The sequence below is a fragment of the Piliocolobus tephrosceles genome, chromosome 5 (genome assembly GCF_002776525.5).
Source record: "Piliocolobus tephrosceles isolate RC106 chromosome 5, ASM277652v3, whole genome shotgun sequence".
Classification (NCBI taxonomy): domain Eukaryota; kingdom Metazoa; phylum Chordata; class Mammalia; order Primates; family Cercopithecidae; genus Piliocolobus; species Piliocolobus tephrosceles.
In genome coordinates this window covers 32,137,558-32,152,380 of record NC_045438.1, presented here as the reverse complement: position 1 = coordinate 32,152,380, position 14,823 = coordinate 32,137,558, and the positions used below count along the sequence as shown (strand labels likewise).

General features: G+C 32.6%; 1 protein-coding gene across 8 annotated transcripts in view; it reads right to left on the bottom strand.

Annotated features, from left to right (window-relative positions):
• The window catches only part of EYA4 (EYA transcriptional coactivator and phosphatase 4), a 291,807-nt gene that overhangs the window by 64,559 nt on the left and 212,425 nt on the right, over positions 1–14,823 (bottom strand). For 3 of the 8 annotated variants that reach the window (XM_023230723.2, XM_023230724.1, XM_023230722.1), the window contains exons 5-7: positions 13,683–13,751; positions 5,089–5,181; positions 545–611 (exon numbers count right to left, since the gene is read on the bottom strand). In XM_023230723.2, coding sequence (XP_023086491.1) covers positions 545–611; positions 5,089–5,181; positions 13,683–13,751 — 229 coding nt within the window. The remainder of the gene's footprint in view (positions 1–544; positions 612–5,088; positions 5,182–13,682; positions 13,752–14,823) is intronic. The other 5 variants (XM_023230726.1, XM_023230727.1, XM_031935544.1 and 2 more) reach the window with 2 other exon arrangements.

Here is a 14,823-nt window from a genome sequence, read left to right as displayed (position 1 = left end):
TGGCTGATTCCAAACCAATTCAGATATACGCCCAATATAGTTAAACTTCAGAAATATCTATGACTGTCCTCAATAAAGTGACTATATTAGTTATAAAAAACAATAAAGCATATTCTCCAAAACTATGTTTATTAGAACTGGAAATCCAACAAAAGAATTTCAATGAAATTATTCATAATTTCAAATAATTATGAAGTGTTGACATTTATATAAAATGTAATCTCTTTAGATTTTTTAACCAGCCAGCATTTTTGAATTTGAATTAAAATGCAATGTATTCTAATTTGAGCTTGATATTTTTTTCAAGGTATATATAAATATTCAAGGGAATTATCAAGACAAACATGGGTGTCTCTATTTCAAATTTGTACCAGATATTTATCTATATATTTAATCTATCCAAGTATTATCCAGCTAACTATAATACATGTATAGACATAAATGTTTGCCAATTTAAAGTTGTCAAATTGTGCAAATACAGATTAATAAAGATAATGCTGGAAAGAAATTCTAATAAAACAGAAAGAATCTACTGACCACTTACTTGGAAGGATAGAGCTGTGGGGAATACTGATGTGCTGATCTGGGGCTGTAGCCACTACTTGTAATTACTGTAAGACACAAAAATACCAGTGCACCAAAGGTTGCTTCATAAATACGTTTCACTGGAGTGTACATAACAAATTTGAAGAAATTACCGTGTTAAACATGTTTCCAAAAATTCATTTTCTAAAAAGAAACAGCTGCCTAAACATTTTCTCCTAATTAAACTGCTTTGAGTTTTGTGCGAAAAGCATGATATAAACATTTGTCTCACAAATCATTCCCTCTATCACTCTTCCACTACATTTTCTCAAATCATTAGTATGCTCTTATATATTAAATGCTATGAATAAATATCTTTGATTACAGGGTAATTAAGCTTTCATAATATAAAGGTAAATTTTTAAAATTTGCAAACTTTACATTTTAAAATGCCAAATATGATGGCAATATGTACATATCGCTCTTCTTCCATATTTGTTCTAATTGAAATACAATACAAAATAAGAAGAGTGTGATGTTCCAAACTTCTTTTTCTAACAGTACAGTACGATTGTATTCTATTTCCTCTCATTTTACCCATCAGATGAACAATTAAAAATGCAGTCTAAAACATTCCAGTAATAATTAAAGAAAGCATAGGTGATTTCTTTAAAACATAATCACAAAATGCAGTAGCAATTATATTTACAAATAAACTTTGAACTATTAGAGATAATACTTTTCTGAAAAGAACTTAAAGGTGAAAGTCAGGTCCTATTAACAGTTCATCCAAACATGGAGCCCCAAACTGGAATATATCCAAAAGCTTGGAAGTTTCTCTTTCCTTTAACTATCTGCCTTGACTAAGACAGATGTTTTGCAAATATATGGACTCTAAAGTGTGAGCCAGTTCCCTTAGAGCCAATCCACACTGCGTGAGCACACAGAGTGTCTTTATTGGGCCATCTGCTGTTCATTCACTTTTCAAAAAGATTAAAGCAGTACACAATGCAGTGCTGGAATTAGTTTAGTCTAATCAATCATAGTTATACTTCAAAGTACTATGTCCTTTCTAAGTTGTTCATAATAGTTCTGGAGCTAAACTTTTAGAATTGTAAAAGTGACAAATAGGTTTAGGTTGCTAACTATTTTATGAAACATGATATATTTCTATATATATCACAAGTACCCTTGTGATGTGCTTCACAAACACATAAAATTTAATGTGTTTAAAATGTTATTTTGCCTATAAGCTCTGAATATGGAAAGAATATTTTCATTTTCATAGCAATAATACAGTAAGTATATTTTTAAGAATATTAGTCAATTTTGAAAATCATCAAATTTGACTAAAGTTGTTACTTCTAAATATTTTCAGCAACCCAAACTTAACTGAATTTGATACGTATTGAAAATAAATTGAACCAATAAACTATTAATTTTCTACATATTTATTAAAACTTAAAGAATGTTTTAACATTTTCAAATCAACTTAATGAAAACAGACTCTTTGTTCTACTACACAATGGGCATTAAATGTACATTTCATAATAATAGTGTTATTCCAAAGATAGTCATTCTAATTTATCAATTCACAATACCAAATACTCTAACAGAAATATAGTTAAATGAGGCTTAATTATATATTCTTTCATCTCTTCTTTACAGAATTTCTCCTTGGTATACTCAAGACTTGGGCTATACTAATTAGTTACGATCAATACTGTGAAATAGAAGGCTTTTCCAAAGAGACACTGAATAATGAAGATAAATATTCATTATAGTAATTTCTAATAAATAAGACATAGACCAAAATTACACATTTCAGAAAAAAACCCATATACATGAACTCAATTCTGAATATACAGGATGTTTCTTCTAATGATAAATCTAAATATCATTAGAATAATGTATTCACAACACTATAAAGGCTTAACTAACCTTTACAATTTTCTATTAACGTCTATATGTTCATTTTCTAAATAGAACACAAAACCTTTGGCTCAGAAAACTACGATGTTAATGTAGGAAAGTTTATGTTTCTTTACTAAAATATATACATTTTGTTCTAATTCAGAAACCTGCAGATAACTGAAAACAACAATAAAATTGGATTAAAGTGAGTGGAAATTATGCAGATCAAAGTAAAGACTGCTCTCACAAAGGGCAACCTCATTTCCAGAATGATTTCTGGAATATCTTGTACAAACTTGAAAGACCTTCGTTTTATTCCCTACTGTCATTTGATTAATCATAAACATTACCCAATATACTCATTACATTCCATCATTTCTGCATACAACAGTAAGCAAACCAGCTTGTTTTCGAAATGCCCTGAAAATTAATTTAAATAAATGTTTAATGTCTACTGTCAGTTTCTCTGATGGTGTCAAAGCAATTTTAAGGTTTCATTCTTATTATCACGCCATCTTAGATTGGTGACTCTCAACGGGATGAGAAGTGGGTGGGGGTGAGAATTTGCCTGTCAGGGGACATTTAAACAGTCTGGATACATTCTTGGTTGTCTTTAGAAAGCCATCTTTGGTTGCTTCTTCAGTAAAGAAGCATCTGGAGGAGTGTTGCTGGCATTCTGGGATAGATGCGGCCAAACATCTCACGGTGCAGAGGACAGCTTTCCCACACTAAATAATCAGCCCGAGTCTTTCACAGTGCTGATGTTGATCATCCCTGCCCTGGATCACTGCTGTAGAATAAAACTTTCCACAGAGTTGGAAATGTTCTGTATCTGAGCTGTCCAATATGGTAGCTGCTAACCACATGCAGCTGTTAAACACTTGAAATGTGTTTAAACTTGAAAATTCAGTTAAATTTTGGTTGCTGAAAATATTGAGAACTTAACACCTCTAGTCATACTTGATGATTTTCAAAATTTATTAATATTATTGAAAATATACTTACTGCATTATTGCTGTGAAAATGAAAATAAAAAACAAAATTTTTAATTTTATCAAATTTTAGTAACTACATATGGCTAGTGGCTACCTTATTGGAGAGCACATCCCTAGATAATTCTTTAAAAAATTCAGAAAATATCTATAAAGATAATATGAGTGAATTTCAGACAGGATGAGTGTTCATACCTATTTCTTTTTCCATCTATTTTTTGGTGGAGTATTACAGAAAGGACCCAGGGGCTGATCATAAGTACATGGTTCTAGACTCATACCACCAACCAGCTGTGAGGCCTTGACTGTATGGCCTTAACCACTTTTAACTTTTCTGGTCTACAAAATGGATCAGAGAGCTCTGAAATTCCTTCTGGAGCTAACACTTTATGGTTTTGTCATTCAGCTTTCAATGAACTTGTAGTATACTACTGAAGTATATCAGCAATAAATTAATAACTCCATTCTTTTCCTTAAAAATTTGTTCATATAGATTTATTTTGCAGAAGGTTTATAAAACCTATGGAAAGTGTACAATACAGAATACTGAACTGGTAACTATTTATCTCCTGAGAGGCAGGTAAACTGCTAGAAAAGATGTGGATTAGTACACACGAGTCTCTATGCAAAGTTTATGTACTAGTATTTCTTTCTTAGAGTACTAATATTTATGTAAATATATAGCAACTGCTTCTAATCGGTGTGAACTAGTGAAATTAGATCATCTGTAAAATCAAATATATGCTATAATGACATAATACTCTAAGACACATCTCAACTATTTTTACATAAAACGTACTATAAAAATTCCTTATAACATGAGAATATGGATAAATGTAAAATGTAAAATGTATTAAAGTAGAATAACAGAACCGAGATTCAGTTACCACAGATACTTTCCTACGTTTAATGTTCTTCTTTCTGATGTACCCATTCCTCCTCAGGTTAGAAAAATCCTTTCACCAGATAATAAGCCAAAGAAATATTGTAACTTAAAAAAAATTAATTGAATCAACTTAATTCATGCCCTTTGTGCCCAGCTGGGAGTTATCAGGTATTTATATTTTAAAGGGATTGATGTTTAAAGACATGCTATTGTTCTCTTTGAAGCATATGAGCACTCTCAGAGGCTGGGTTCTAATGCAACCAGCATGTGCTCTCCTGCAGCCCATTAACCTTTAATACTTGTCACTCAGCTGCTTACACAGGAGGAGTTTTTTAAACCCAGAGAGGAAACAAGGTTATTTAGAAGGAATCAAATGGATAGTTTTACATCTTGAATGTTAAACAGAAGGTAGTTTTTATGTAATTCAAATGGGTAAGTTGAAGAAGAAAGGTCAGCTACTACAACTTAATTATTAAATTAATTAAGCATTGTATAAAATAACTTTGAAGGAAGTTAAGTTTACTTATCCGTAATAAGAAAGTCATGGAACTTTTGCTGTCAACTACAATATCAAGCAATATTATTCTAAATAGAATTTATAACAATGCATACTGCTTATGACTATTAGCTCTCAAAAAAATAAGAACTTGTTTCTAGCTTTATAAAGATCAAAGTTCTAAGAGCTTGGATGCTTATGCTGCTTATTCCCAGGGAGGAGGATGTGGACGCACCCCTATGTGTACATAAGGACACATGAGCTAAAGGCTTTACCTGACCCAGTAAAAGTGTCAAGCGCTCCATCTCCAGTCGTAGTTGTGGTTTCACTGCTGTTCAAGGGCTCTGTTTTGACTGCAAGAAGAGACACTATGTAGAAGAATAAGTACATGTGAGTTTTACTTCTAAATTTATGTCAAAGACTCTGTCCGTTCTACTAGTGATTTTTCTAGCTACCATGGGCATGCAAGAGAAAACTTGAGAAGTTGATGAAGAGAGTTTGTTAATTTAGCTTCTAAAGGGGCATGCATTTAGAGGATTTAATCTAAAATCCTCTGGCCAAGGTAGTTCTCACACATCTGGCTTTTAAAGGCAGTCAACCTTAAAAAGTGAAACAGCAGTACACATATTTGTATTTTTAATTCACCTAAACACACTCTCACGTAGTCAATAGGAAATAAGGAATCATCATCAGTCTTCAGCACATTGAATCAGAATGATACCAGAGAAATTTACTAGCTTATATTTTATTTTTCTCAGGAAGATATTTTTAACTTTGCATAATAATACAATGGAGACCTATTAAAGTAGAGAAACCATGGGCTCATTCACACAATGAATGAAAATGAAGCACTCAATGAAGCTCTAAAAAACACTCACGAGCTATCAGGTGTTGGGCTTCTTATTTTTAAAGGTATAACAATTTTTAATATGTTATAGAGATAAGCACAGAAAAAGAGATGACTTATACAGCAACATCTACATCTTTTGAAAACTCTTTTAATATGTTATTTCTACATGGCAGTGGTGTATTTTGGCAAAATCTTTGCTCGGTAACAAAGTGGCCTAGTACACATTATTATCATTATTAGATGCGATAAGGGTGATGGGGGTGATAATAAAGTTTTACCCATTTGGTCACACCATATTTTCCCTTTGTTGGCAAAGCTTTACTACATATACCACAGCAGCAAGGAAATAAACTAAGCTATTTTTTTACTTAACACCTCTTGTGTTTCCTGGTCATAAATGAAATGAACGACACAGTTAAATAACTTAGAAGCAAGCAGAAAATTACAAAGAGGAAAGCTCAAGACTAGCCAAAGGGCAAAAAAGAACAGTCAGTCATAGGGTACCCACCAATCACACGAGTCAGTAATGTTATTCTGTTAGAAAAGCAATTAATTGATAGAAAAACCATGCGGTAATGATTATGCTCTTTTCCACATGAACAGAATTAACCAGACCCTCAGTGAGCTCTGTGTTAATTTAGTATCCATGATTTATTAATGACTTGATCGGCTGGAAGATTCAGAGGAGAAACGTAAATGTTGGAAACAGAAAGTAAAGAAACTTGGATTGTTTTCTTAGCAAGAAAGGAAATCCAAGTTCGACTTATCTTTCAATAGCAACAATGATCTGAAGAGCAGTCTATTTATATAATGATAAATAATAAATTAGTGGTTATAACTTTTCAGTAGTAATTTGCACAGTAGTCCCTATTATGGTTATACCTTATCAATCACTAAACCTATCATTACAAAATCATTTTATCACCTTTTTATTTACCACTATATAACTAATACTTATTGAGAGCTTACTACATGCTAGATGATGTACATTTAGCTAATCCTTAAAACAACTCTAATTAATACAAATCACTATACCCATTTTATAGACAAGAAAACTGAAGTGCAGTGGGGGCTGAAGAGCCTGCATAAGTTCCAGTGCAGGAGATGGTAGAGCTAAGATTTGAACTCAGGTTTTTAGCTCTAATATGCAGGATCTTTCCACTGTATCAGGCTGCCTTCGGGTATGAAAATGGCTTATGCTCGTGACAGTGCCTCTTCTCAAAGGCCCAAAGCATAATGAGAATGCAGTTATCTCCTAGATAGAATAATTAAAAATACCTCATTAAAAATAAAAACTGCACAATACTGGAATTTCTTCCTCATGGGATTTTTTATCCCATTTCTTCCTCATGGGATATTTTAAAAGACAACAAGAAGTAGCAAATTTGAAATTAGGTAACAGTAACAGCACACCCTTAAAAGGCACTTGATACATTCCAGGCACTGCTTTTGCCCTTTACACCTATTAACTGATTTACTGCTCTCAACAGTCAGTAGATAATATCATCATCTTCATTTTTCAGATAAGGAAACTGAGGCACAAAATGGTTAAATAACTTCCCCAGTCACAAAGCTTGTAAGAGCTAGAATTTGAGACCAAGTGGTGCGTGTTCAGAATCCAAACTCTAAACCATACTGCCTCTCAGGCAGCATTAGCTAACCAAGAATTCCTCTTGCCTGTATGAAGATAATGCAGAGTATAATCTAGATGGGTATAAAGGCTACTCCATCTCATGCAATGTTCACATTTGACTTCTAACATTTATGACAAAAAGGCATGGCCCAAAGCCTTCAGCAAAACTAAGAAACAGTTTATCAGAGCTTCTGACTTCTACTTGCAGCGAAATTCCTATGTATGCATATCTGTATCTATGAACAATAGTTGCAAAAGTAGCTTCATTATAGTAATAGCAGCACAGATTTTACTTGTGAATGGAGGTGGTAGAATGTGAGCTGTGTCTAACAAAACTCATCTAGAAGCCAGACATGAAGATTAGTTTTGCTACTTTGAATTTCAACTCTTAGACCTGATTTCAAAAGCTTAGTATTGGTTTTGATTATAATCTCTTTAATTTGAAAGTTTAGGGAGGTCAAAAGGAGAAAGAAGAGGAAGGAGAGAGCGAGTTTTTGGTCTAATTCATTATACTGGAAACATCTCTCATTAAAATTTTAAAGGTTTGCCTTTAGTCAAAGACAGACAAAGAGGTTCATTTTACTGAGAAAAGGCATCCCTGGGAAAGTATATGAAGAGAGGAGTAAAAAGCACAATGTATTAGCTTTAAAAAAATGCGTGAATTTTAAAGTAATAATTCAACAAAATGGATGCTAACGTTTGGGGGAAGTGGTGCATGTCAATGTAAAACTGTTTTTCCTATGCAAGTAAGGGTAGAACAAAAGGGAAAAGTGGAAATAAAACATTTATTCTGTCACGGAAAATAAACTGCACTCACATTAAGTGACCACTAACAGGCACCGCTCCAGCTCGAAGTAAGTCTCAAAGTTATTTTGGTTTGATTTTTCTAAATAAAATGCAGTAATATTAGGTAATAAGAAATAACTATTTTTTCAGCAGTAGAAAGCTCAAATAGAGAAGTGAATAGACACTCCTTATATTATTAGCTGATTTATTAAAACATGTTAGAATACAAAAAAGTATTATCTTGATATTTATGTAACAGTTAACTAGTATAAACATTATAAAATAATTATAGATAAAGCTTGGAAAAGTTACGTTATTTTCACTGAAGCTACAAATACATATGAAATGTATGCTGTTTTCTTTTATCTTGCTTTTGTTTCTGCACTTTAAATTACATCTACTATATATTTTTCTAGTGGCAGGAAACTTAGCTTTTCATTAAATATATGCAAGACACTATTGGAAAAATGTTCATTAGTAAGACAAATTACTAGTAAGTAAGACATGGTCATTAGTAAGACAAAAATTAGTAGTCCTATTACTATTAATTTGTAAAAGTCCTTATTCCAAATAATTATCAGTGTCTATTCCTTAACTGTTCAAATGTATTTTTAAGCTATATTTTGTTTTTCTTAAATTAACATGATGTTTAAACGGGGCTTTTAATTTATTTTCAGGACAGCATCCAAATTCATTACATGCAATAAGATGGAAGCAAAATCCTTCTATAGAAGACAAGCACCATATTTCTTAACCAAATGCAAGCTTACACACAAAATGTTTTGATTTCAAAGGAAACAATGATATTTTAAAGTCCCAGGTTGAGGAGTTTTGTGGGATTATTATTCTGTATCTTCAAAGTAAGTGAGTCACAGCTCATTTTGCTAAAAGTGGCATAAAATTACTTTCTATAGCATTTTGTCCAGAACTGTTAAGAAATTCTTGTACTGTCAGGCCCAGCTCCCCACTAGTTAGCTACTTGCAACTTGGATGTTTTTGACAGAGTCAAATAGTAAAAATAAATAAGTACACGATTGGCTTTTCCATTTTTTTAGCTTTAAAAATAGTTCTTACGTATAGACTGAATTAAGGTCATATATGATTATTGTCAGGTATCAGTAATGGCTACTAAGTCACAGATTTCCTGTCTTCACATCCCAACCTTCATCCCTACTGCCATATACTTATTTTTAAAGCAATCTTACTCTTGTCTCCTTAAATTGTCTTTAGAATTTAAGTACAACATTAATGTCGATTAATTACTTTTAGAGAAAGTCTGTTTTATGATCATAACTCAAAGTTCATATTCATTTGTTGCAATTCAGGCTTCATCCTCGAAAGGTAACCCACATAACTTACTTACATTTCATCTTCATAAATCAGTGTAGTTTAAACATAGATTAAGGTGTGTGTGTGCACCAGTTTAAGGTGTCCATTTAAAAAACTACATATATGTAATTCCACATACACTTATTTCTGAACCCCAAAAAGCACATACAGAGGCTTTTGACAGCCTAGTTTCTACAAAGAATTTCAGAAAGTTAGATCAGGAAAGTTACAATTTATAACACTGCAGGGAAGCAGTAAAAGTATCGCCTACTGGTTTTAATAATCAGTATAGCCTATGATTTATGCTTATTTGAATCAATATATTCATTCAGAAACCTATGATTACCAAGTGTCTTTCATTCCTAACTACCCATAAAGTATTTAATTTTGTAAAATAATTTGATGAGGCTATTTATGACTTTTACTCTAAAAAAAAAACTCTACAAAGAACCGACCCACAGCAGTCGGTAGCTCTACTGCACAAATACTAATTCATTATATGTGAGTCAATTGTCTCTACAGTAAAAATTCTAGAAGATTCTTTTCTATATTGATTTCAAATATAGAAAAAAAACAATAAAGCTGATCAGAATGTCTGATTTCTATTCCCCCAAACTTTTCCTTTGAAGTCATTTCTTAATCTCCATGTAGAATCAAATATTCCCTCCCTCCACTGTTCATCCACCTTGAACACATTATGGCATTCATTATTTTCATGTCTGCCTCCCTCTGCTAGACTTTTGGTTCCTGGATGGCTGGTATCGTGTTCTTTAGGTCACTGGGTTCCCATTTCCTAGCATAGAACTTGGCATATAATAGGAACTTGATACACTTCAATTAAGTGAGAAAGTGAAAATTTACTCTTTTAGATCCTGCCCTAGCCCTCCCAATAGATCTAAGTATTTTTGTATATAAAGTGTAGTTCATCATGAATCCTGACACCATTAAGCAAATTAGAATCTGGAATTACCTACATCTGGAAGTAAAGATTCATATGATTGGCATGCACTCTTATATGTACAACATAACTTATGTATACGCATATAGATCTATATCAGGAGTTGTGCCAAATCTGACTCATGGCCTGTTTCTGTATGGTTTTAAGCTAAGAATGGTTTTTACCTTTTTAAATGACTGAAAAACATCAAAAGGAGAATATTTTGTTACATGAATATTTTAATGAAATTCAAATTCTGTGTTCATAAGTCATTTAAATACAATCATGTTAATTTGTGTAGGTATTGTGTATGGCTGCTTTTGTGCAACAACAGCAGAGCTAAACAGCAACAACAGAGAGCAGACAGCTCACAAGGCCTGACCTGTGCTTTATTTGCTAAGGTAATCTTGCATTTATGCTATCTTCATATTTTACACTTTAATAATTTTACAAGTGCTAAAATTTCAAAGGAAAATCTATATTCCACATAAATCTGCAGATGTAATTATATAACAAGGATTAAGGTAGGGAAACACCTTAAAGTACTTTCAAGAATATTGCAACATACTTAAAGAGCACCAATGTAGTATGATAAAATCTAAAGGTGATACTATCAACTTATATCAATTAAAAAAAAATAGGCCCGGTGTGGTGTAATGCCTGTAATCCCAACACTTTGAGAGGCCTAGGTAGTCAGATCACCTGAGGTCAGGAGTTCATGACCAGCCTGGCCAACATGGTGAAACCCAGCCTCTACTAAGTAAAGTACAAAAATTATCCTGGTGGGCGTGGTGGTGTGTGTCTGTAGTCCCAGCTACTCAGGAGGCTGAGGCAGGAGAATCACTTGAACCTGGGAGGCGGAAGCTGTGGTGAGCCAAGATGGCGCCACCGCACTCCAGCCTAGTAGACAGAGTGAGACTCTGTCTTAAATAAATAAATAAATAAATAATCTTTTTGAACATCTCAAGTTATTGGAATGATCTTGAAAAGCTATTAAATTAGTTCTTTTCTTTTGCCTTTTGTTTTATCATAATTTTATGAAGTGCTACAATTCCAACAATAAAAACCAAGAATTGAAAATAAAATAGTTTATTCTTAATAGAAGAGATCACACAACAAATGCTTAGTCTGTGTCACAAATGCCCACCATAAAAAGTCATTGACATTCAGCCAGGCATGGTGGCTCATGCCTGCAAACCCAGCACTTTGGGAGGCTGAGGTGGGCGTACCACGAGGTCAAGGAGATCAAGACCATCCTGGCTAACATGGTGAAACCCCATCTTTACTAAAAATATAAGAAATTAGCTGGGCATGGTGGTGGGTGCCTGTAGTCCCTGCTACTCGGGAGGCTGAGCAGGAGAATAGGATGAACTTGGGAGATGGAACTTGCAGTGAGCAGAGATTGTGCCACTGAACTCCAGCCTGGGCGACAGAGTGAGACTCCATTTCAAAAAAAAAAAAAAAAAAAAGTCACTGAAATTCATTAAAAGTTTCATATAATACGCTACCAGGGCTACATTATTAATAGGCAAAGTTTAACATTTTGTTACCAAAAGTTTGCTTTCTTTAGCCCAGTTTACACATTTCTAAATGCAAATAAATTTATCTGACCAAATGGAGAGTCTGTTAACACAATGCACATTTTCATTTTCCTTAAAAAGCGTTTGCCTATTATTGCATTACTAATTAAAGAAAGGAAGATATACTGATATTTATTGCTAAGCAATTTATATACATTATCTAAGACAAAAGTTGTGCCAAGAAGTATTATTATCATCCTTTTATAGAAAGGAATTGAAGCTCAGAGAGCTTAAGTAACTTCCTCAAGGTGACACAGCCAGTAAGAGTAGTGCTAAGATCCAGATTCATGGTGGCCCTGACAACACAACTCCTTGTTTTTCTCCCATGGCCTCACGAGTTTTAACACTGACACTAAGAACCAGGAAAATTTGATGCTTACCACTTAGAAAAATGTTTCTGGTTGAGATTAGAGGTAAATCACTATTTACTGCACATATACACTATTTTAATGTTGCTTGTGTTAAACACTATTTGAGAACAGACCACAGCCAGTAAGCTAAGAACATTTTTTTACATATTAAATGTTTAAAATGTCAAAATTACAATATTTCATGATACATGAAAATTATATGAAATTTAAATTTTAGGGCTCACAAGGTTTTACTGGAACATAGCCACGCTTATTTATTTACATATTTTCTATGGTTGCTTTTGCACTATGATGGCAGAGCTGAGCAGCTGAAACACAGACATGTGACCTACAAAGCCAAAAATATTTACTATCTGGCCCTTTACAAAAAAAGACCCTGCTATAGAATTAACAGTATCTAAATTCTAGCAACATATTTTTAAGTATGAGAAGTATATTTAAGAATAAAATTGAAAAAATTAAAACTAAAATGATACAAATACAAATAATGAGCATATTGAAGTACTTTTTCTTCACTGATCATATATTCTAATTTAGTCGGAGATAGAGCAAGGTCCAGCCAAACTGTGCCTATTCTAACTGTTTGTTTGTGATGCACATTTCCAACAGGCGTGAGCTCCTTTTTGATTTTACAACTGGGTGGTGCCACAAAAATGTGATGGCTTTGTTTTATTTGATTTTTTTTAGCATATTAGCGTTTGATTTAAGAGAAAGTTTGTTAATATGTGTGTAAGTATGAATGTAGTTATTAGCGTTTGATTTAAGAGAAAGTTTGTTCATATGTGTGTAAGTATGAATGTAGTTAATATCCATAGTACAAAAAAATTTAAAAGCCAGTATTAATATCTAATTTTAAATGTATAGCTTTCACCACTGACAATTTTTTAAGGTGAGGGGATACTGAATATTAATGTTACTTTATATACATTGGAATAATTCTCAAAATCTGTAGAGTAGAAAATATCTTTTGCTTTATTAAGAATTTAATTTAAATTATGAAAGTTTATGGATTACGAAGGTGATTAAGTTTGTATGCATGGCCACTCTGCTTCAATTGCTCTATTTGACATAGCAGTTGTTGGGCAAAATTAATCATGTAATAAAACTGATAAATAGTGATAAAACTAATATATGCATCATTTAGGTGAAATTATGAAACATTTAAGAAAAGAATACTACTGACCTAAAAAAAATCTAAGAATACAAATTGATAAAACATCATAACCAACTGCTGTCAATAAACAACTAAAAGGCATGTTCATTTTTCCTTTTTCAGTACTGAACACAGAAAAGAGATGCAAACATAGACATGGCAACAGACAGCAATCCAGAGGGGCAAATCCACACACCCAAACACATGCAGTGTACCAGCATCTCTCATACTTGTTGCAGAAGAGGGGGTGTTGCAACTCAGCAACCAGTCTGCTGTGTTTAAAACAGTCATGTTGTCCCCTAAGAACAGGAACAGTATAAAAGTTCATTGTCTGAATGCCTGCTGATATGAATAATCTTCAATGCTTGCACTGGTTTCTGAACTTTTAGCCAAAATTGTAACTGTACTGCATGACTTTAACATTTTAGTTTATCAGGTTTGTTTCAGTTCAAATGTATGCATATGATGATTAGTGAACTTCACCAGTCTGGTTCTAGAGTGCTTGAGTTTTTAAATTTTATTATTTGTACCCACTTTAAGGTTTAAATGTACCTTCCTCTAGTTTTCATCACTAAATATTCTATACATTTGCAACTGCATAATTAGATGAAATTACAGATGCATGTTTAGAGACAAATAAACATCATAAACAAGGAAAATGTTAATCTACAAGGGAACTGGTGTAAAACATTATTAAATACAGGTAAGCTGCAATGCACACAACCTTACAAAGAAAATTTTAGATGCCATCGTTATTCTAAAATAAATGGGAAGAGGTGTATCAATTTCATAGATATTTATTTAAAATTTAAAAGAAAATATGATGTGGCAAATGCTAATATCTGACCATATAGTTTTTACAAATTAAATGTCATATAATTCTAAATTTATTGGCTAGATGGATCTACAAAATTTCAAATTGTGAATAATTTAAAATACAGTCTATATATAAGTGTGTACATAATCTCTCTATAAATACACATTCTGATACAAAAATTGGATCACATTTTCTGACAAGTTGAATACATTTTATAAAAATAATAAAGCAGAATATCTGAAGTAATAGCTATTATTGTTGCCATATGCTGTGGCATAATTATGGAATAATAGAATGAGAAATTATCTGAAAAAAATGCAATTCCTTTTTAAATAAATGTTAGGTGTTATTCTGTTTGAAAAGAAAATGCAGCAGATATTAGTATTTTTGTATTTCCAAAACCATATGTGTGGCTTTTTTTATAAAGCACTTTAAAGAAAAAATATTTTTAAGAAAAATGTTGAGGTAACCTTTCTCTATAATTCAAAATAAAACCAAAAAGTTGTGTGTACACACACACAACACATATAGAAATTTTTGCTAATACCAGGGTG